The following is a 22,530-nucleotide window of genomic DNA, read 5'->3' on the forward strand; positions in this document are numbered from 1 at the left end:
CCCCATCCCCTGTCCCCATCCCTATCCTGTCCCCATCCCCTGTCCCCATGCCATCCCCTGTCCCCATCCCCTGTCCCTATTCCCTATCCTGTCCCCCTCCCCACTCTGTCCCCCTCCCATCCCCCCTGTCCCCATCCCATCCCTATCCTGTCCCCCACTCTGTCCCCATGCCATCCCCTGACCCCATGCCATCTCCTGTCCCCCTCCCCACTCTGTCCCTATCCCCTGTCCCCATGCCATCCCTATCCTGTCCCCATGCCATCCCTATCCTGTCCCCATCCCCTGTCCCCATCCCTATCCTGTCCCCATGCCATCCCTATCCTGTCCCCATCCCCTGTCCCCATCCCTATCCTGTCCCCCATCCCATCCCTATCCTGTCCCCATCCCCTGTCCCCCATCCCTATCCTGTCCCCATCCCTATCCTGTCCCCATCCCTATCCTGTCCCCATCCCTATCCTGTCCCCATCCCTATCCTGTCCCCCATCCCCTGTCCCTATCCCTATCCTGTCCCCCATCCCATCCCACCCCATCCTGTCCCCGCAGGCAACAAGGGTGCTGTGGGTGTCTCCTTCATGTTCAATGGCACGTCCTTCGGCTTCGTCAACTGCCACCTCACCTCGGGCAACGAGAAGACGGCCAGGTGAGCGTGGGGGACAGCGTGGGGACAGCGTGGGGCTGGGGGAGGTGACAGCAGCGTCCCCCTTTTCCCTCCCCCCCCCCCCCCTCCCCACACAGGAGGAACCAGAACTACCTGGACATCCTGCGCCTGCTCTCGCTGGGCGACAAGCAGCTCAGCTCCTTCGACATCTCGCTGCGCTTCACCCACCTCTTCTGGTTTGGGGACCTCAACTACCGCCTGGATATGGACATCCAGGTGGGTTGGTGGTGGTGGGGTTGGGGGGGGCTGCATTTAGGGGAGGGGGCCGCCCTCGTGTTGCCCCTTAAACCAATTGCCCGCCCCTGCAGGAGATCCTGAACTACATCAGCCGCAAGGAGTTTGAGCCGCTGCTCAAAGTGGATCAGCTCAACCTGGAGAAGGAGAAGCACAAAGTGTTCCTGCGCTTCGGTGAGGGCACGCGGCTGTGGGGAGGGGGAGGGGGGGGGCTCTGGGTGCTGATTCTCCCCCCCCCTCATATATTCCCTGCTGCAGGAGAGGAGGAGATCACCTTCCCCCCCACGTACCGCTATGAGCGCGGCTCGCGGGACACCTACGTGTGGCACAAGCAGAAGCCCACGGGGGTACGGTGGTGGGTGGGGGGGATTCTGAGGGTGGGGGGGCACCCAGATGGGTCCTGTGTGACCCCCAGCCCCCTCCCCTTCCCCCCCCATCCCGTTCTTGCTGCAGGTTCGCACCAACGTCCCGTCCTGGTGCGACCGCATCCTCTGGAAGTCGTACCCCGAAACCCACGTCAACTGCAACGCCTATGGTGAGGGGCAGCCCTGGTGGCAGGGGGGGGGACACTGGGGATGGCCACCCCAACTGGGGGTGGGTTGGAGTATGGCTGGGGGCGGGTTTGGGGCTGGTTGGGGGCAGGATGGGAATGGATTGGGGGCAGGTTGGGGCAGGGGCTGGTTGGGGACAGGATAGGAATGGATTGGGAACAGGTTGGGGCAGGGGCTGGTTGGGGACAGGACAGGAATGGGTTGGGGGCAGGGGATGGGATGGGGACAGGATAGGAATGGATTGGGGACAGGTTGGGGGCAGGGGATGGGATGGGGACAGGATAGGAATGGATTGGGGACAGGTTGGGGGCAGGGGATGGGATGGGGACAGGATAGGAATGGATTGGGGGCAGGTTGGGGACAGGATAGGAATGGATTGGGGGCAGGTTGGGGACAGGTTGGGGACAGGTTGGGGCAGGGGATGGGTTGGGGGCAGGTTGGGGACAGAATGGGAATGGATTGGGGGCGGGTTGGGGCAGGGGATGGGTTGGGGACAGGATAGGAATGGATTGGGGGCAGGTTGGGGATGGGTTGGGGACAGGTTGGGGCAGAGGATGGGTTGGAGACAGATTTGGGGCTGGTTGGGGGCAGGATAGGAATGGATTGGGGACAGGTTGGGGGCAGGTTGGGGATGGGTTGGAGACAGGTTTGGGAAAGGTTGGGGACAGGTTGGGGATGGGTTGGGGGCAGATTGGGGATGGATTTGGGGGTTGGTGGGAGACAGGTTGGGCGTGAATTGGGAGCAGGTTGGGGGTGGGTTGGGGAACAGTTTGGGCACAGGTTGGGGATGGGTTGGGGGCAGGGGGTGAATTGGGGACAGGATTGGGCACAGATTGGGGGCAGGTTGGAGGCAGTTTGGGTGTGGGTTGGAAATGGGTTGGGGGCAGGTTGGGGATGGATTGGGGACGGATTGGGGACATGCTGGGTATGGATTGGGGGCAAATTCGGAATGGACTGATAGGGCAGGTTGGGTATGGTTTGTGTTGGGGACAGGTTTGGGATGAGTTGGGGACAGGGGACGGGTTGTTTGTGAGCTGGAGATGGATTGGGGCCAGGTTGGGGATGAGGTAGGGACAGGGAACAGGTTGAGAATGGGTTGGGTACAGGTTTGGGGCAGGTTGGGGACAGGTTGGGGATGGATTGGGGACGGGTTGGGGGGACAGGTTTGGGAAAGGTTGGGGGCAGATTGGAGATGGATTTGGGGGGGTTGGTTGGAGACAGGTTGGGGGTGAATTGGGAGCAGGCTGGAGGTGGGTTGGGGAACAGTTTGGGCACAGGTTGGGGATGGGTTGGGAACGGGGTGAATTGGGGACAGGATTGGGCACAGGTTGGGGGCAGGTTGGAGGCAGTTTGGGTGTGGGTTGGAAATGGGTTGGGGACGGATTGGGGGCAGGTTGGGGACGGATTGGGGGCAAATTGGGAATGGACTGATAGGGCAGGTTGGGTTTGGATTGGGTTGGGGACAGGTTGGGGTTGGATTGTGGACAGGTTTGGGATGATTGGGGACAGGGGACGGGTTGTATGTGAGCTGGGGGTGGACTGGGGCCAGGTTGGGGATGAGGTGGGATGAGGGAACAGGTTGAGAATGGGTTGGGTACAGGTTTGGGGCAGGTTGGGGATGGATTGGGGACGGGTTGGGGGGACGGGTTTGGAAAAGGTTGGGGACAGGTTGGGGATGGATGGGGGAAAGGTTGGGAAAGGTTGGGGATGGATGGGGGAAAGGTTGGGGACAGGTTGGGGATGGGTTGGGGGCAGATTGGGGATGGATTTGGGGGGTTGGTTGGAGACAGGTTGGGGGTGAATTGGGAGCAGGCTGGGGGTGGGTTGGGGAACAGTTTGGGCACAGGTTGGGGATGGATTGGGAACGGGGTGAATTGGGGACAGGATTGGGCACAGGTTGGGGGCAGGTTGGAGGCAGTTTGGGTGTGGGTTGGAAATGGGTTGGGGATGGATTGGGGGCAGGTTGGGGACGGATTGGGGGCAAATTGGGAATGGACTGATAGGGCAGGTTGGGTTTGGGTTGGGTTGGGGACAGGTTGGGGTTGGATTGTGGACAGGTTTGGGATGATTGGGGATAGGGGACGGGTTGTATGTGAGCTGGAGATGGATTGGGGCCAGGTTGGGGATGAGGTGGGGACAGGGAACAGGTTGAGAATGGGTTGGGTACAGGTTTGGGGCAGGTTGGGTACAGGTTGGGGATGGATTGGGGACGGGTTGGAGATGGATTTGGGGGGTTGGTGGGGGACAGGTTGGGGTTGAATTGGGAGCAGGCTGGTGATGGGTTGGGGAACAGTTTGGGCACAGGTTGGGGATGGGTTGGGAACAGGGAGTGAATTGGGGACAGGATTGGGCACAGGTTGGGGGCAGGTTGGAGGCAGTTTGGGTGTGGGTTGGAAATGGGTTGGGGACGGATTGGGAGCAGGTTGGGGACGGATTGGGGTCATGCTGGGTACGGATTGGGGGCAAATTGGGAATGGACTGATAGGGCAGGTTGGGTTTGGGTTGGGGATGAGGTGGGATGAGGGAACAGGTTGAGAATGGGTTGGGTACAGGTTTGGGGCAGGTTGGGGACAGGTTGGGGATGGATTGGGGACAGGTTGGGAAAGGTTGGGTACAGGTTGGGGATGGATGGGGGAAAGGTTGGGGATGGATTGGGGACAGGTTTGGGAAAGGTTGGGGACAGGTTGGTGATGGGATGGGGACAGATTGGGGGCAGGTTTGGGGCAGGCTGTGGGACAGATCACTCTGTGTGCTGCAGGCTGCACCGACGACATCACGACCAGCGACCATTCGCCCGTCTTTGGCTCCTTCGAGGTCGGCGTCACGTCGCAGTTCGTCTCCAAGAAAGGTACAGCCTTCAGCTCCCGGGGACGTGGGGACAGAGGGGATGTGGGGACAAGGAGGGATGTGGGGACAAGGAGGGATTGTGGGGACAAGGAGGGATGTGGGGACGAGGGGGGACACCCTGCTGCCCCCCCCTCCCTGCGCAGGGCTGTTCCAAGTCATCGGATCAGGCGTACATCGAGTTTGAGAGCATCGAGGCCATCGTGAAGACGGCGAGCCGCACCAAGTTCTTCATCGAGTTCTACTCCACCTGCCTGGAGGGTGAGCGCATTGGGGGGGGGGGGGGGTCCATAAAGGTTTGGGGGGCCGGGGGGAGCTTTGGCTGCGGTGCCACCGTGCCGTTCCCTGGTTCAGAATTCAAGAAGAGCAGCGAGAAACGACACGCAGAGCAGCGACAACATCAACTTCCTCAAGGTGCAGTGGTCGTCGCGGCAGCTGCCCACGGTGAGGTCGCCGTGGGGGTGGTGGGGATACAGGAGGGCACCGGGGGGGAGGTGAGGGGCTGTAACCCCTCACACCGCCTGCCCCCCTCTCCTCCTTTTGTCCCCCAGCTGAAACCCATCCTCTCTGAGATCGAATACCTGCAGGACCCAACACCTGCTGCTCACCGTTAAGTCCTTGGATGGCTACGAGTCCTATGGTGCGTCGCCGCCTGGTCCCCGTGCCAACCTCGAAGGGTTGGGGGACTTTGGGTGGTGGAACCCCCACCCTGATGGTTGATTTTTCCCCCCTTCTCCCCACCTTGTGCCCCCTCAGGGGAATGCGTCATCGCCCTCAAGTCCATGATTGGCAGCACGGCACAGCAGTTCCTCACTTACCCTCTCGCACCGTGGCGAGGAGACGGGCAACATCCGCGGCTCCATGAAGGTGCGCGTGCTCTGCGGAGCGCCTGGGCACCCGCGAGAGGCTCTATGGTGAGAGCTGGGGGTGGCAGGGGTGCGAGGAGGGGGCTCAGCGTGCCCCCAACCCCTCTCTGTGCCGTTGCTGAAGCTCACCAACCCCCTCCGTCCCCTGGCAGAATGGATCAGTGTTGATAAGGATGAGGCGGCAGGCGGCAAAGCGAGGGGCCAGCTGAGCACCAGAGCCCCCCAGGAGTGTGCCAAGTGAGTGGGGAGGGGGACTGGAGGGGAGGGGGCTGCAGCTCTTGGTGCTGTGTCGATGATGGGAGCATTCCTGTGGGGTGGGGAGTGGGGTCTTGGTGATGGGGGGGGGGGGGGTGCTTGAAGCATCCCTGCAGGATGGGGTGTGGGGGTGCAGGGCGCGTTGCGGTGCTTGGAGCATCGCTGCAAGAATGCACGTGGGGCTGCTGGTGTGTGGGGTCCCGGTGCATGTGGCTGTGATCAGAGCAGCCCTGCAGGATGGTGCATGGGGGTCCCAGTGCATGTAGCAATTCTCTAAGCAACCCTGCAGGATGATGCATGGGGTCTCAGTGAAGTAGCAATGCTCTGAGCAGCCCTGCAGGACGGTGCATGGGGTCCTGATGCATGTTGTAATGCTTGGGATATCCCTGCAGGATGGCGCATGGGGTCTCAGTGCATGTAGCAATGCTCAGAGCAGCCCTGCAGGATGGTGCATGGGATCGTGGTGCACGGGATCGTGGTGCATGGGGTGGTGCTCAGAGCAACCCTGCAGGACGGTGCATGGGGTCTTGGTGCATGTAGCAATGCTCAGAGCAGCCCTGCAGGATGGTGCATGGGATCCCAGTGCATGTAGCAATGCTCAGAGCAACCCTGCAGGATGGTGCATACGGTCCTGGTGCATGTGGTTGTGCTCAGAGCAACCCTGCAGGGTGCTGCATGGGGTCCTGATGTATGTTGTAATGCTTGGGACATCCCTGCAGGATGGTGTGTGGGATCCTGGTGCATGTGGCTGTGCTCAGAGCAGCCCTGCAGGATGGTGCATGGGGTCCTGATGCATGTTGTAATGCTTGGGACATCCCTGCAGGATGGTGCATGGGGATCATGGTGCATGGGATCATGGTGCATGGGATCATGGTGCATGGGATCATGGTGCATGGGATCATGGTGCATAGGGATCATGGTGCATGGGATCATGGTGCATGGGATCATGGTGCATGGGATCATGGTGCATGGGATCATGGTGCATGGGGTGGTGCTCAGAGCAGCCCAGCAGGATGGTGCATGGGGTCTCGGTGCATGTAGCAATGCTCTGAGCAGCCCTGCAGGACGGTGCATGGGGGTCCTGGTGTTGGATCCTGGTGCATGCTGTGATGCTTGCAGCATCCCTGCAGGAATGCACACAGGCTGCTGGTGCATGTGGCAATGCTTGGAGCAGCCCTGCAGGATGGTGCATGGGGTGGTGCTCAGAGCAACCCTGCAGGGATGGTGCATGGGGTCTTGATGTGTGTAGCAATGCTGGGAGTATCCATCCAGGATGGTGCATGGGATCCTGGTGCATGGGGCTGTGCTCAGAGCAGCCCTGCAGGATGGTGCATGGGGTCTTGATGTGTGTAGCAATGCTGGGAGTATCCATCCAGGATGGTGCATGGGATCCTGGTGCATGGGGCTGTGCTCAGAGCAGCCCTGCAGGATGGTGCATGGGGGTCCTGGTGTTGGATCCCTGGTGCATGCTGTGATGCTTACACCATCCCTGCAGGAATGCACACAGGCTGCTGGTGCATGTGGCAATGCTTGGAGCAGCCCTGCAGGATCCTGGTGAATGGTGGCTGTGCTCAGAGCAACCCTGCAGGATGGTGCATGGGATCCCAGCGCATGTAGCAATGCTGGGAGCATCCCTGCAGGATGGTGCATGGGATCCTGGTGTGTTGGATCCTGGTGCATGCAGGCTCCTGGTGCATTTGGCTGTGCTCAGAGCAGCCCTGCAGGATGGTGCATGGTGTCCCAATGCACGTGGCTGTGCTCAGAGCATCCACGCAGGTTGTTGCGTGGCATCCTGGCGCATGTTGTAGCGTTCGGAGCCCCCCTGCAGGACGATGCACAGAGTCCTGGTCCACTGCAGGATGACCCCCCCCAGCTGATGACCCCCCCCCCTTCATTTCTGTCCCCCAGGTCCATGGTTAGGAAGCCCCCCGGGGCCGATCCTCCCACCCCCCCCCATCCAAAGCCCCCGAGGAGCCTGAGAAGGGCAGCACAGCTCCGACCCCCCGCCTGCCCACCCCACACCGTGGGCACCTCCAGGGATGAGGCCGCCCTGAGCCGGTGAGTGGGGGGTGGCACCGAGGTTTGGGGTACAAAGCGGGGGGGGGGGGGGGGTCACCTTGCATCCCCCTCCTCTACTCGCTCCCCTCTTTGTGCCCGCAGCTCCAAAGCAGAACCGGTGACGGAAGCGACGGGGGGGGCCTCTGAAGAACAGTTTCAATAACCCTGCATATTACTGTGCTGGAAGGGGTCCCTCACCAATTGCTGGGCCCCCGATCCCCCACCCCCCGGCAAACCCCCCGTCCCCAAAACCAAAGCCGTGCCCCCCGAACGCCGCCGGCATCCGTCTGCAGGCCCCCCCCCCTCCGTGCTCATGAGGACACTTCCTCGGATGAAGACCCCAACCCAATCGCTTTGCCCCCTCCAGACTTTCCCCCTCCTCCTCTGCCCCGTGAGCTGGAGGGGGCCGAAAGCACCAGGGAGCCGTTGGGGGGGGGTCGGCTGTGAGCCCCCACCTCCCAAACCTCACCCCAGACCTTCAGTACCCAACTTTGGGCTGGAAGTATCCGCGGGGGTCCCGGTACCTGGGGGGGGTGAGGGACGATCGTTCATGTTCTGTGCTTCAGATGGCCAAAACGTTGAGTGAGGTGGAATATGGGGGGGTTGGGGGGGGGGCGCGGGGGGTCAGGAGGGAGGGGGAGGTTGGAGCTGCCCCCCCGCTGCCTGCACCCCGATTACAGCCGCCCCATCGCCTTCGCATCCCACTGCATCCGAGAGAGCATCCAGGAGGATCTGGTTGAGGAGGTGGGAACTGGGGGGGGGGGGGGAGGGGGAGATGGGGGGGTGTGGGGGTGAGGGGGGGAGGAAGATGGGGGGGGTGTGGGGTGAGGGGGGGAGGAAGATGGGGGGGTGTGGGGTGAGGGGGGGGGAAGATGGGGGGGGTGTGGGGTGAGGGGGGGGGGAAGATGGGGGGGTGTGGGGTGAGGGGGGGGGAAGATGGGGGGGTGTGGGGTGAGGGGGGGGGGAAGATGGGGGGGTGTGGGGTGAGGGGGGGGGGAAGGGATTGGGGGTTGGGAGATGGAGGGGAGGGGATGGGGGGTGGGATGGGGGTGGGAATGGGGTTTGGATGGGGATGGAAGAATGGGATTGGGGTTGAGGATGGGGATTGGAAGATGGATGGAGAGAGGGAACAGGGATTGGGATGGGGATGGAGGAAAGGGATTGGGGTTGGGGAGATGGGAGGGAGGGGATGGGGAGTGGGATGGGGGTGGGAATGGGGTTGGATAGGGATGGAAGAATGGGGGTTGAGGATGGGGATTGGGAGATGGGGATTGGGATTGAGGTGGAGGTGGGGGAATGGGGTGGGAGAGGAAGATGGAGGGGGGGGAATGGGGTGGGAGAGGAAGATGGGGGTGGAGGTGGGGGAATGGGGTGGGATGGGGATGGGAATTGGGGGGTGGGATGGGGTGGAGGAAAGGGATTGGGGTTGAGGATGGGGATTGGAAGATGGATGGAGAGAGGGAACAGGGATTGGGGTGGGGATGAAGAAGGCAATTGGAGTTGGGGGAGTGGAGGGAATGGGGATGGAGAAAAGGGATTGGGGTTGGGAATAGGGATTGGGGAGATGGAGGGAGGGAATAGGGATTGGGATGGGGATGGAGGAAAGTGATTGGGGTTGGGAGATGGAGGGAAGGAATGGGGAGTGGGATGGGGGGTGGGAATGGAGGAGTGGGGTGGGATGGGGATGGAAGAATGGGATTGGGGTTGGGAATGGGGATTGGGAGATGGAGGGAATAGGGATTGGGATGGGGATGGGGATTGGGATGGAGGTGGGGAAATGGGATGGGAGAGGAAGATGGGGGGTGGAGAAGTGGGGTGAGATGGGGTGGAGGAAGGGGATTGGGGATGGGGATGGGGATTGGGAGATGGATGGAGAGAGGAAATAGGGATTGGGATGGAGATGGAAGAAGGGGATTGGGGTCAGGGGAGTGGGGGGGGAATGGGGATGGAGGAAAGGGATTGGGGATGGGAGATGGAGGGAGGGAATGGGGAGTGGGATGGGGGTGGGAGTGGGGTTGGATGGGGATGGAAGAATGGGATTGGGGTTGAGGATGGGGATTGGGAGATGGGGATTGGGATGGAGGTGGGGGAATGGAGTGGGAGAGGAAGATGGGGGTGGAGGTGGGGGAATGGGGTGGGGAGAGGAAGATGGGGGTGGAGGTGGGGGAATGGGGTGGGATGGGGATGGGAATTGGGGGTGGGATGGGGTGGAGGAAAGGGATTGGGGTTGAGGATGGGGATTGGAAGATGGATGGAGAGAGGGAACAGGGATTGGGGTGGGGATGGAAGAAGGCGATTGGGGTTGGGGGGAGTGGAGGGAATGGGGATGGAGAAAAGGGATTGGGGTTGGGAATAGGGATTGGGAGATGGAGGGAGGGAATAGGGATTGGGATGGGGATGGAGGAAAGTGATTGGGGTTGGGAGATGGAGGGAAGGAATGGGGAGTGGGATGGGGGTGGGAATGGAGGAGTGGGGTGGGATGGGGATGGAAGAATGGGATTGGGGTTGGGAATGGGGATTGGGAGATGGAGGGAATAGGGATTGGGATGGGGATGGGGATTGGGATGGAGGTGGGGGGAATGGGATGGGAGAGGAAGATGGGGGTAGAGAAGTGGGGTGAGATGGGGTGGAGGAAGGGGATTGGGGTTGAGGATGGGGATTGGGAGATGGATGGAGAGAGGAAATAGGGGTTGGGATGGAGATGAAGAAGGGGGATTGGGGGTCAGGGGAGTGGGGGGGGGAATGGGGATGGAGGAAAGGGATTGGGGATGGGAGATGGAGGGAGGGAATGGGGAGTGGGATGGGGATGGGAATGGGGTGGGGAGTGGGATGGGGATGGAAGAATGGGATTGGGGTTTGGGAGTGAGATGGGATTGGGGATGGAGGAAAAAGGAGTGGGGGTTGAGGATGGAGATTGGGAGATGGAGGGAGGGAATAGGGGGTTGGGATGGGAGATGGGGATTGGGATGGAGATGGGGATTATGGGGTGGGAGAGGGGGATGGAGGTGGAGGAGTGGGGTGGGATGGGGAGGGGTGATAAAATGGAGAGGAGGATGGAGCGAAGGGATTGGGAATGGGGGTTTAGGAGATGGGAATGGAGGGAATTGGGATTGGGATGGGGGTGTGGGAGCTGGGGGTGGGTGAAAGGGATGGGAGGTTGGGATGGGGGTGAGAGATAGGAGATGGGGGAAAAGAAATTGGGGATGGGGATGGGGGGGAAAGGTTTGGAGGTGAGGATTGGAGGAAAGGGATGGGGGGTCAAGAATAGGGGTGGAGATGAATGTGGGGGAAAGGGGTGGAAGTGGAGTAAAGGGGGTGGGAGATGGTAATGGGGGAAAGGGACAGGAGGTGGGGGGTTGGGTTGGGGATGGGGATGAGGGAAATGGATTGGGGATGGGGGGAGGGAATGAGAGCTGGAGGTGGAAATTGGGGGATGGGATGAGATGGGATGAGGATAGGAGTGAGATGGGACTGGGATGGAGTTGGGGGTGGGAATGGAGTTGGGGATGGAGTTGGATGGGATGGGGATGGAGTTGGGGATGGGATGAGGATTGAAATGGGATGGGGATGGGATGGGGATGGGAATGGAGTTGGGGATGGGGATGGGGATGGGGATGAAGTTAGGGATGGGGATGGAATTGAATGGGATAGGGATGGAATTGGGGATGAGATGAGGATTGAAATGGGATGGGGGATGGAGTTGGGATGGGATGAGATAGGATGGGGCTGGAGATAGGATGAGATGAGATGAGGATAGGGATGAGATGGGACTGGAATGGAGTTGGGGATGGGATGGGGATGGAGTTGGGATGGGATGAGATAGGATGGGGCTGGAGATAGGATGAGATGAGATGAGGATAGGGATGAGATGGGACTGGAATGGAGTTGGGGATGGGATGGGGATGGAGTTGGGATTGATGGGGGATAGGGATGGGATGAGATTGGATGGGGATGGAGTTGGGAATGGGATGAGATGGGATGGGGATTGAAATGAGATTGGGATGGGATGGAGTTGGGGATGGGGATGGGATGGGATGGATGGGGGATTGGGATGGAGTTGGGGATGGAGATGGGATGAGGATGGGGGTGAGATGGGACTAGAATGGAGTTTGGGGGTGGGAATGGGAGTTGGGAATGGGGATGAAGTTAGGGATGAGATGAGGATTGAAATGGGATGGGGATGGGATGGGAATGGAATTTGGTGATGGGGTGGGGATGGAGTTGGGGATGAGAAGAGATGGGATGGGGATGGAGATGGAATGAGATGGAATGAGGATGGGAGTGAGATGGGACTGGGATGGAGTTGGGGATGGGCGTGGGAATAGAGTTGGGGATGGGGATGAAGTTAGGGATGGGAATGAGGATGGGATGAGATGGAAATGGGGATGGGATGAGATGGGATGATGATGGGGGTGAGATGGGACTGGGATGGAGATGGGGATGGGGATGGATGGGCTGGAGGTGGGATGGGACGCGGGATAGGGATGGGATGAGATTGAATGGGGATGGAGTTGGGGATGGGATGGGATGGGGATGGGATGGGGGTGGAATGGGATGGAAGAAAGGGCTCGAAGTCAGGGATGGAGGTGATGGAAGGGGTTGGGGATGGGGAAAGGGGGATGAGGATGGGGCAGGGCAACCCGGGATACCGGGTGTGGGACCCCCAGCACCGTGTCCCCCCTTCCCCCAACCCTGCTGCAGGCGCTGTGCCAGGCGGGCCGCGGCAGCGGGCGTCAGCGAGTCCAATGTGGGGGAATGGCTGCGGGGGTTTGGGGCTGGAGAGGTACGAGGAGGGGCTGCTGCACAACGGCTGGGACGACCTGGAGTTCCTCAGGTGGGGGGGGGGTTCTTATGGGGCTGCAATGGGGTGAGGGGGGTCTCATAAGGGCTGTGTGGGGAGAGGGGAGCCCCCTGGGGCTGTATGGGGGTGAGGGGGTCTCTGTGGGGCTGCAGGGGGACGAGGGACCCTTGTGGGGTGAAATGGGGGGACTGCTGAATATCCATGGGGTCACATGAGGACAGGGGACCCTCTTGGGGCCATATGGGGACAAGGGGTTCTCTATGGGGCTGTATGGGGACAAGGGCATCTGTATGGGGTCATATGGGGGACAAGGGGTTCTCTATGGGGCTGTATGGGGACAAGGGGATCTCTATGGGGTCATATGGGGAGAAAGGGTTCTCCATGGGGCTGTATGGGGACAAGGGCATCTCTATGGGGTCATATGGGGAGAAAGGGTTCTCCATGGGGCTGTATGGGGACAAGGGCATCTCTATGGGGTCATATGGGGACAAGGGGTTCTCCATGGGGCTGTATGGGGACAAGGGGATCTCTATGGGGTCATATGGGGACAAGGGGTTCTCCATGGGGCTGTATGGGGACAAGGGCATCTCTATGGGGTCATATGGGGACAAGGGGATTTCTATGGGGCCATATGGGGATAGAGGGATCTCTATGGGGCTGTATGGGGACAGTGTACCTCTCTGGGGCCATATAGGGACAAAGGGACCCTTCTGGGGCAGCATGGGGACGGGGGGTGATCCCTCAGGGATTACATGGGGTCAGGGGACCCTCTTGGGGTTACATAGGGACAAGGGGACCCCTCTTGGGCCATATAGGGGCAAAGTGACCCCTTTGGGGCTGTAAAGGGATGTGGGGACCCTCTTGGGGCTGTATGGGGACAGTGGATCTCTCTGGGGCCATATGGGGACAAGGGGACCCCTGTGGGGTTGTAGGGAGACAAGAGGATCTGTATGGGGCCGTATGGGGACAAGGGGACCCCTCTGGGGCTGTTATGGGGACAAAGGAATCTCCACAGGGCTGTATGGGGACAAGGGGATTTCTATGGGGCTCTGTGGGGGACAGGAGGATCTCTATGGGGCTGAATGGGGACAGGAGACCCTCTTGGGGTTTGCAGGGGGGGCATGGAGACCCCTCTGGGGCCATATAGGGGACAAGGGGGGCCCATCTAGGGCAGCATGGGGACAGGGGACCCTCTTGGGGTTATGGGGGGGGGTAAGGGGATCTTTTGGGGGCTGTATGGGAGGGGGTGAAGGGATCTCTATGGGGTTGAATTGGGATGGGACCCTTTTGGGGCTGTGTGGGGGAAATAGGGGGGTCTCTATGGGGTGGAATGGGGGAAATAGGGGGTCTCTATGGGGGCTGAATGGGGCTGGGACCCTCTTGGAGTCTGTATGGGAGAAAATAAGGGGGTCTCTATGGGGCTGTATGGGGGAAATAGGGGGGTCTCTAAGGGGCTGTATGGGATTAGGGGACCCTATGGCGTGGAATGGGGCCGGGGGACCCTTTTGGGGCTGAATGGGGAAATAGGGGTATTCTCTATGGGGCTGAATGGGATCAGGGGACCCTCTTGGGGCTGTATGGGGGAAATAGGGGTCTCTATGGGGCTGTATGGGATCTGGGGACCCTATGGGGTGGAATGGGGCCGGGGGGACCCTTTTGGGGCTGTATGGGGAAGAAAGGGGGTCTCTATGGGGCTGTATGGGGGAAATAGGGGGGGTCTCTATGGGGTGGAATGGGGGAAATAGGGGGTCTCTATGGGGCTGAATGGGGCTGGGACCCTCTTGGAGTCTGTATGGGAGAAATAAGGGGGTCTCTATGGGGCTGTATGGGGGAAATAGTGGGGACTCTATGGGGTGGAATGGGACCAGGGGACCCTTTTGGGGCTGTATGGGGAAATAGGGGGATTCTCTTATGGGGCTGTGTGGGATCAGGGGACCCTTTTGGGGCTGTATGGGGGAAATAGGGGTCTCTATGGGGCTGTATGGGATCTGGGGACCCTATGGGGTGGAATGGGGCCGGGGGGACCCCTTTTGGGGCTATATGGGGGAAGAAAGGGGGTCTCTATGGAGCTGTATGGGGGAAAAAGGGGGGTCTCTATGGGGTTGTATGGGATCAGGGGACCCTTCTGTGGCTGTACGGGGGAAATAGGGATCTCTATGGGGCTGTATGGGATCTGGGGGACCCTATGGGGTGGAATGGGGCCGGGGGACCCTTTTGGGGCTGTATGGGGGAAGTAAGGGGGTCTCTATGGGTCTGACTGGGGGAAATATGGGGATCTCTGTGGGGTCAAATGGGGGATGGGACCTTTTTGGGGCTGTATGGGGGAAATAGGGGGGGTTCTCTGTGGGGTCTGTATGGGGGAAGGGGGATCTGTATGGGGCTGAATGGGGGAAAATCGGGGGTCTCTATGGGGCTGTATGGGATCAGGGGACCATTTTGGGGCTGAATGGGGAAATAGGGGGATTCTCTATGGGGTGGAATGGGATCAGGGGACCCTTTTGTGGCTGTATGGGGGAAATAGGGATCTCTATGGGGCTGTATGGGATTAGGGGACCCTATGGGGTGAAATGGGGCTGGGGGGACCCTTTTGGGGCTGTATGGGGGAAGAAAGGGGGTCTCTATGGGTCTGAATGGGGGAAATAGGGGGATCTCTGTGGGGTCAAATGGGGATGGGACCCTTTTGGGGCTGAATGGGGGAAATAGGGGGGGTCTCTATGGGGTTGTATGGGTTTGGGACCCTCTTGGGGCTGTATGGGGGAAATAGGGGGGTCTCTATGGGGCTGTATGGGATCAGGGAGCCTTCTGGCTCCTATCCCTGATGCTGTCCCCCCCCTTTATGTCCCCCCCCTTTATGTCCCCCCCCCCCCGCAGTGACATCACGGAGGGAGGACCTGGAGGAAGCCGGTGTCCTGGACCCCAAACACAAGCGTGCTCTCCTGGACAGCCTGCAGCTGAGGAAGTGACCCCCCCCCCAAATTCCATCCATCTGCCCCCCCCAGCACACACACACACACACAGCCCCCCCCCCCCCCCTCGCCCCCCACCTCAATGGGGCTGGAGGGGGCAGCAGGGGGGGGGGGGGGCGTTTGGGGGGGTGGGGGGCACAGGGCATGGAGGGGGGGGGGGAGGGAGAAGTGAGGGGCATTCGTGGTCAGAGAATTTCATTTTGGGGGGCTGGGGGGGGGGGAAGGTGTTTGCTGCCCCCCCCCCAAATCTCAGTGTTTAAGTTATTACTTATTTATTGATGGAGGAGCCCCCCCAGCTTGGGGGGGGGGGGGGGGCAGGTTATTCATAGCCCAGTGCCCTACAGCTGCCCAAGTGCCTATGGGGTGTTGTTTATGGGGGGGGGGGGGGCAGAAACCCCCCCCCACGTGGGCATTTCGCATCCCCCCCACACCCCCCAATATGGGGGGGTCCCACCCCATTGGGTTTCCCACCCCATTGGGTTTCCCACCCCATTGGGTTTCCCATTGCAGCATCCCTGTGCCTTCCCTCCCCCCCAATCCCCCCCCCCAATCCCCCCCCCAGCAGTGCCTTGGGACGCCCCCCACTCGGTACTCCCCACATCCCCCCCCCCCCAAAATCCCTCACTAAGTGCCCTTATCACCCCCCCCCCCCTCCTTACCCCCCCCCCCACCCCCAATATTGGTGAGGGGGGAGGAGAGGAGGGGGGCACGAATCCCCCCCCCCCCAATGCCCTCACACTGAGATGAAGGATGCTCCATTTTTATCCCCCCCCCCCCCCCCCACCCTGGTGCCATCCCCAAATTTGGGGTGTGGGGGGGGGGGGGGTCCCAGCCCTCCCCATAGGGGGGGGGGGGGATTTTTTGGAGGGGGGGGGTATCCAGGAAGGGGGGGGGGGGGCCCATTTGGAGGCGTTTTCTTCAATAAATTAAGTTTTATTTGGATTAGTAGCGTTTCACAATAAATTACCGAGCGCTTGGAAAATAATGACCGTCATCATTAAGAATAATTAATAATAATAATTAATAATAATAATAATAATAATAACGATCAAGGCCAAAAAAATCGTTTAAAAAAAAAAAATGACCCCCCCTCCCCCCCCCCCCCCCAATCCCCTCCCCCCAAATAATAATAATATTAATATTAATAATAATAATAATAATAATAATAAAGCCACCCAACCTCCTCCAGCACCCAGGGGGGGTTTGGGGGGGGGGCTCAAACACTCAAAACCCCCCCCGGGGGGGGGCAGCCCCAATAACCCCCCCAAACCAGCACCCCAAAGCCTCCAAGACCCCAAACCCTAAAGTGCTTCCTCACCCCCCCCCCCCCCCCCCCAGGAGCTCTGTGCCCCCCCATGGCCCCCTATGGCAAATGGGGGGGGGTCCCATAGCCCCCAAAGCTGTGGGGTGGGGGGGGGGGGGAGCTGTGGGACGGAGCTCTATGGGGACGGAGCTTTATGGGATTGGAGCTTTATAGGGACAGAGCTCTATGGGATTGGAGCTCTATGGGATGGAGGCTTTATGGGGACTGAGCTCTGTGGGATTGGAGCTTTATAGGGACCTGAGCTCTGTGGGATTGGAGCTTTATAGGGACTGAGCTCTATGGGATGGAGCTTTATAGGGATGGAGCTTTATGGGATTGGAGCTTTATAGGGACAGAGCTCTATGGGGACGGAGCTTTATAGGACTGAGCTCTATGGGATGGAGCTTTATAGGGACTGAGTTCTATGGGATTGGAGCTTTATAGGGACTGAGCTCTATGGGGACAGAGCTTTATAGGGTGGGAACTCAATGGGTACAGAGCTCTATGGGATTGGAGCTTTATGGATGGAGCTTTGTGGGGACAGAGTTCTATGGGGACGGAGCTTTATAGGGACTGAGCTCTATGGGATTGGAGCTCTATGGGATGGAGCTTTATAGGGTCAGAGCTCTATGGGATTGGAGCTCTATGGGATGGAGCTTTATAGGGACAGAGCTGTATGGGATTGGAGCTTTATAGGGTGGGGAACTCATTGGGTACAGAGCTCTATGGGATTGGAGCTCTATGGGATGGAGCTTTGTGGGGGACAGAGCTGTATGGGAACTGAACTCTATGGGGACGGGGCTTTATAGGGCAGAGCTCTATGGGATTGGAGCTCTGTGGGGACGGAGCTCTATGGGGACGGAGCTTTATAGGGTGGGAACTCAATGGGTACAGAGCTCTATGGGATGGAGCTCTGTGGGGACAGAGCTGTATGGGAACTGAGCCCTAAGGGGACGGAGCTTTATAGGGTCAGAGCTCTATGGGATTGGAGCTTTATGGGGACTGAGCTCTGTGGGATTGGAGCTTTATGGGATGGAGCTTTGTAGGGACAGAGCTGTATGGGATTGGAGCTCTGTGGGGATGGATCTCTATGGGGACAGAACTCTATGGGGATGGAGCTTTATAGGGACAGAGCTCTATGGGGACGAAGCTTTATAGGGTGGGGAACTCAATGGGTACAGAGCTCTATGGGATTGGAGCTCTATGGGATGGAGCTTTATAGGGACAGAGCTCTATGGGATTGGAGCTCTATGGGATTGGAGCACAGTGGGGTCGGAGCTCTGTGGGATGGAGCTCTATGGGATGGAGCTTTATGGGGTCAGAACTCAATGGGGTCGGATCAGTGGGGTCGGAGCTCAATGGGGTCGGAGCTCAATGGGTTCAGAGCTCAATGGGGTCGGAGCACTCAGTGGGGTCAGAGCTCAGTGGGGTCGGAGCTCTATGGGATGGAGCTTTATGGGGACAGAGCTTGGTGGGGTCGGAGCTCAGTGGGGTCAGAACTCAATGGGGTCAGAGCTCAGTGGGGTCGGAGCTCGGTGGGGACGGAGCTCAATGGGGTCGGAGCTCAGTGGGGTCGGAGCTCTATGGGATCAGAGCTCAATGGGGTCAGAACCCAATGGGGTCGGAGCTCAATGGGGTTGGAGCTCAGTGGGGTCAGAACTCAATGGGGTCAGAACTCAGTGGGGTCAGAGCTCAATGGGGGTCGGAGCTCAGTGGGGTCAGAACTCAATGGGGTCGGAGCTCAATGGGGTCGGAGCTCAATGGGGTCAGAGCTCAATGGGGTCAGAACTCTATGGGCTCAGAACTCAATGGGGTCGCAGCTCAATGGGGTCAGAACTCGGTGGGATCAGAGCTCAGTGGGGTCAGAACTCGGTGGGGTCGGAACTCAATGGGGTTGGATCTCAGTGGGGGTCGGAGCTCAATGGGGTCGGAACTCAGTGGGGTCAGAACTCAATGGGGTCAGAACTCTATGGGGTCGGAGCTCAATGGGGTCAGAACTCTATGGGCTCAGAGCTCAATGGGGTCGGAGCTCAATGGGGTCGGAGCTCAATGGGGTCAGAACTCAATGGGGTTGGAACTCAATGGGGTCGGAGCTCAATGGGGTCAGAACTCTATGGGCTCAGAGCTCAATGGGGTCGGAGCTCAATGGGGTCGGAACTCAATGGGGTTGGATCTCAGTGGGGTCGGAACTCAGTGGGGTCAGAGCTCGGTGGGATCAGAGCTCAATGGGGTTGGAGCTCAGTGGGGTCAGGGCTCCATGGGGTCAGAGCTTTATGGGATTGGAGCTCTATGGGGTCAGAACTCAGTGGGGTCGGAACTCAATGGGGTCGCAGCTCAATGGGGTCAGAACTCGGTGGGATCAGAGCTCAGTGGGGTCATAACTCAATGGGGTCGCAGCTCAATGGGGTCGGAGCTCAATGGGGTCAGAACTCAATGGGGTTGGAGCTCAGTGGGGTCGGAGCTCAGTAGGGTCAGAACTCAATGGGATCAGAGCTCAATGGGGTCGCAGCTCAGTGGGGTCGCAGCTCGGCCCTTTTTGGAGGCTGGCTTTGGGGGCGCCGCTGTCACTTTTGGGGCGCAGCGGGAGCCCCGTAGCCATCAGTTTGCGGGGTGCCGGCGGGGCGTTTTGGGGCCGCTCAGAAGAGGTTGGCTTTGAGGCCGCCGGGTTTCCGATGGAAGGAGGACAGCACTCCGGAGAAAGGTCCGGGCACGGCCTCGGCCGGCTGCCAGGCCTTCAGCAGCTCCGCCGCCCCCCCCTGCGCCCCCCCACCCCCGGCCAACCCCCCGCTTTCGGGGGCTGCCCCGCGCCCCCCAAGCCCTGCCCGGCGCCGGGGCTGGGGCTCAGGCTGCCCCCTGGGCTGCCATGGCGGGGGGCAGCGAGGCGGTGCTGTCGGGAGTGGGGCTGCAGTTGGATTCTTTGGAGTCGTCGTCCTCCGAGGAGCAGCGAGGGCTCCGGTTTTTTGGGGTTGGGGGTCCCGGTTGTTCCCCCGCCTGCTTTGGAATTGGCGGCGCGTTCCTGTTTGCGGAATTTGGCGCGGCGGTTTTGGAACCAAACCTTTGGGGGGGGGGGAAAAAAAAGAGGGGGGGAGTGGAGATACGGGGTGGGATGGGGTGGGATTGGGATTGGGATTGGGATTGGGATTGGGATTGGATGGGAGTGATATGGGGTTGATGTGGGGGTGGGATGGGGATGGGATGGGGTTGAAATGGAGATGGGATGGGGTGGGATTGGGATTGGGATTGGATGGGAGTGATATGGGGTTGATGTGGGGATGGGATGGGGATGGGATGGGGATGGGATGGGGTTGAAATGGAGATGGGATGGGGTGGGGATTGGGATTGGGATTGGGATTGGATGGGAGTGATATGGGGTTGATGTGGGGGTGAGGTGGGATGGGATGGGGATTGGAATGGGATGGGAATGGGATGGGGATGGGATTGGGATTGGGATTGGGATTGGATGGGATTGATATGGGGTTGATGTGGGGATGGGGTGGGATGGGATGGGGATTGGAATGGGATTGGATGGGAATGGGAATAGGATTGGTATGGGGTTGATGTGGGGATGGGGGTGGGATGGGGATGGGATGGGGATGGGGATGATGATGGGATGGGATTGGGATGGGGATGGGATTGGGATTGGGATGGGATTGATATGGGGGTAGGGTGGGGCGGGATGGGAATGGGAATGGGATTGATATGGGGATTGGTTTGGGGATTGGAATGGGATGGGGATTGGATGGGATGGGGTGGGGATTGAGATTGGGATTGGAGGGGAATATGATTGGGATTGGATGGGAATGGGATTGATATGGGGTTGATGTGGGGGTGGGGTGGGATGGAGATGGGATTGGGATTGAAATGCGATGGGGATGGGATGGGGTTGAAATGGAGATGGGATGGGGTGGGATTGGGATTGGGATTGGATGGGAATGGGAGTGATATGGGGTTGATGTGGGGTGGGATGGGATGGGGATTGGGATGATGGTGGAATGGGATTGAGATGGGGATGGGATTGGGATTGATATGGGGATTGGATGGGGATTGGAATGGGATGGGGATTGGATGGGGATGGGATGGGGTGAGATTGAGATTGGGATTGGATGGGAATGGGATTGATATGGGGTTGATGTGGGATGGGGATGGGGATGGGGGATGGGGGATGGGATGGGGATTGATATGGGATGGGAATGGGATGGGATGGGATTGATATGGGGATTGGATGGGATGGAGTGGGGTGGAGTGGGGTGAGTGGGAATGGGGTTGGGATGAGAATTGAAATGGGATTGGAATGGGATGCGGGTGGGAATGGGATTGATATGGGGATGGGATGGGGTGGGATGGGGTTGGGACGGGGATTGGATGGGATGGGAATGGGATTGATATGGGGATTGAAATGGGATGGGAATGGGATGGGAATGGGGATTGGATGGGAATGGGATGACATGGGGATGGGGTTGGGATGGGGATTGGATAGGAATGGGAATGGGATTGATGTGGGGATTGGATGGGATGGGGTGGGGTGGGATGAGGATTGAAATGGGATTGGAATGGGATGGGGATAGGATGGGGAAGGGGATTGGATGGGAATGTGGTTGATATGGGGTGGGGGTGGGATGGGGTTGAAATGGAATTGTGATGGAATGGGAATGGAATTAGGATGGGATGGGGATGGGATGGGGATTTAAATGGGATTGGAATGGGATGGGGATGGGATTGGGATGGGGATGAGGATGAGATTGGAATGGGATGGGGTTGGGGATAAAACGGGGATTGGATGGGGATTGAAATGGGATTTGCATGGGGGTGAGGTTTGGATGGGATGGGGAAGGGGATGGGGATTGGATGGGGATGAGAATGGGATTGGGATGGGATTGGGATGAGGATAGCAAGGGGTTGGGGTGGGATGGGGTTGAAATTGGATGGGGTGGGGATGCGGTTGGGGTTGGGATGGGGTGGAGATGGGATGGGATTAGGATTGGTATGAGGATTGAATGGGATGGGGATTGAAATGGGATTGGGATGGGGATGGGGATTGGAATCAGATGGGGATGGGGTGGGATTGGGATGGGGATTGAAATGGGATTGGGGTGGGATTGGGATGGGGTTGGGATGGGGTTGGGGATGGGATGGGGATTGGGGATGGGATGGGGTTACAATAAGATAAGGATGAAGATGGGGATGAGGATGGGATAGAATGGGGATGGGGTGTGAATTGGATGGGAATGAGATGGGGATTGGAATGGGGTTGGGATTGGGATAGAATAGGGTTGGGTTTGGGATTGGGGATGGGATGGGAATGGGATGGGGATGGGATTGGGATGGGGTGTGGATGAGATAGGAATGGGATTAGGATGGAGATTGGAATGGGGTTAGGATGGAATGGGATTAGGATGGGGATGGGATGGAAATGGGGTTGGAATGGGATTGGGATGGGATAAGGATGGGGATGGCATTGGAATAGGTATGGGGTAAGGATGAAGATGAGAATGGGGTGGGATGGGAATGGGGAAGAGTTTGGGATGAGGTGGAGATTGGGATTGGAATGGATGTGGGTATGGATATGGGATGATGGGGTAGGGTGAGAATGGGGATGGGATGTAGGGGTGGGTGTAATGTATGGGATGGGGTGAAGGGATTTGGGATGGAACGGAGATGGGATGGGGTTGGGATGGGGATGGGGAGGGGATGGGATGGGGATTGGAATGGGGATGGGATGGAAATGGGGGTGGGGGTGGGATAAAATGGAGATTGGAATGGGGATGGGATTGGGATGGGGATAGGGGTGGGATGGGGATGGGGATGGGGATGGGATGGCATGGGGATAGGGGTGGGATAAGATGGGGATGGGATGGGGATGGGGATTGGGATGGGATGGGAATGGGATGGGATGGGGGTGGGGTGGGGATGGGGGTGGGATGGGGGATGGGGATGGAGATGGGGGTGGGGGAATGGGGATGGGATGGGATGGGGATGGGATGGGGATGGGAATGG

The 22,530-nt window shown here is 59.3% G+C and overlaps 3 protein-coding genes across 3 annotated transcripts in view; 2 read left to right on the forward strand and 1 right to left on the reverse strand.

Annotated features, from left to right (window-relative positions):
• Nucleotides 1-15,282, forward strand: part of INPPL1 (inositol polyphosphate phosphatase like 1) — a 34,504-nt gene extending 19,222 nt beyond the window's left edge. Inside the window, 23 exon segments of the mRNA XM_048966398.1 lie at nucleotides 544-640; nucleotides 736-874; nucleotides 967-1,066; nucleotides 1,151-1,239; nucleotides 1,346-1,427; nucleotides 4,202-4,296; nucleotides 4,434-4,548; nucleotides 4,642-4,661; nucleotides 4,663-4,731; nucleotides 4,839-4,877; nucleotides 4,879-4,927; nucleotides 5,044-5,105; nucleotides 5,107-5,163; nucleotides 5,165-5,201; nucleotides 5,306-5,390; nucleotides 7,317-7,466; nucleotides 7,569-7,584; nucleotides 7,616-7,642; nucleotides 7,644-7,912; nucleotides 8,054-8,210; nucleotides 12,134-12,300; nucleotides 15,139-15,151; nucleotides 15,153-15,282. Of these exon segments, the coding sequence (XP_048822355.1) occupies nucleotides 544-640; nucleotides 736-874; nucleotides 967-1,066; nucleotides 1,151-1,239; nucleotides 1,346-1,427; nucleotides 4,202-4,296; nucleotides 4,434-4,548; nucleotides 4,642-4,661; nucleotides 4,663-4,731; nucleotides 4,839-4,877; nucleotides 4,879-4,927; nucleotides 5,044-5,105; nucleotides 5,107-5,163; nucleotides 5,165-5,201; nucleotides 5,306-5,390; nucleotides 7,317-7,466; nucleotides 7,569-7,584; nucleotides 7,616-7,642; nucleotides 7,644-7,912; nucleotides 8,054-8,210; nucleotides 12,134-12,300; nucleotides 15,139-15,151; nucleotides 15,153-15,230 (2,012 nt within the window). The 3' untranslated portion in view covers nucleotides 15,231-15,282.
• Nucleotides 15,283-16,717: 1,435 nt separating this feature from the next.
• On the forward strand, nucleotides 16,718-19,131 carry LOC125702769 (uncharacterized). The gene is given in 4 exon segments (XM_048966523.1): nucleotides 16,718-17,100; nucleotides 17,759-17,878; nucleotides 18,339-18,702; nucleotides 19,118-19,131. Coding segments are annotated over 4 exon segments (732 nt in total). The 5' UTR covers nucleotides 16,718-16,866.
• STARD10 (StAR related lipid transfer domain containing 10) overlaps nucleotides 18,685-22,530 on the reverse strand; it is a 31,309-nt gene continuing 27,463 nt past the window's right edge. The window contains 3 exon segments of the mRNA XM_048966653.1: nucleotides 18,685-19,395; nucleotides 19,397-19,497; nucleotides 19,499-19,591. Of these exon segments, the coding sequence (XP_048822610.1) occupies nucleotides 19,173-19,395; nucleotides 19,397-19,497; nucleotides 19,499-19,591 (417 nt within the window). The 3' untranslated portion in view covers nucleotides 18,685-19,172.

The sequence above is a fragment of the Lagopus muta genome, chromosome 1 (genome assembly GCF_023343835.1).
Source record: "Lagopus muta isolate bLagMut1 chromosome 1, bLagMut1 primary, whole genome shotgun sequence".
Classification (NCBI taxonomy): Eukaryota; Metazoa; Chordata; class Aves; order Galliformes; family Phasianidae; genus Lagopus; species Lagopus muta.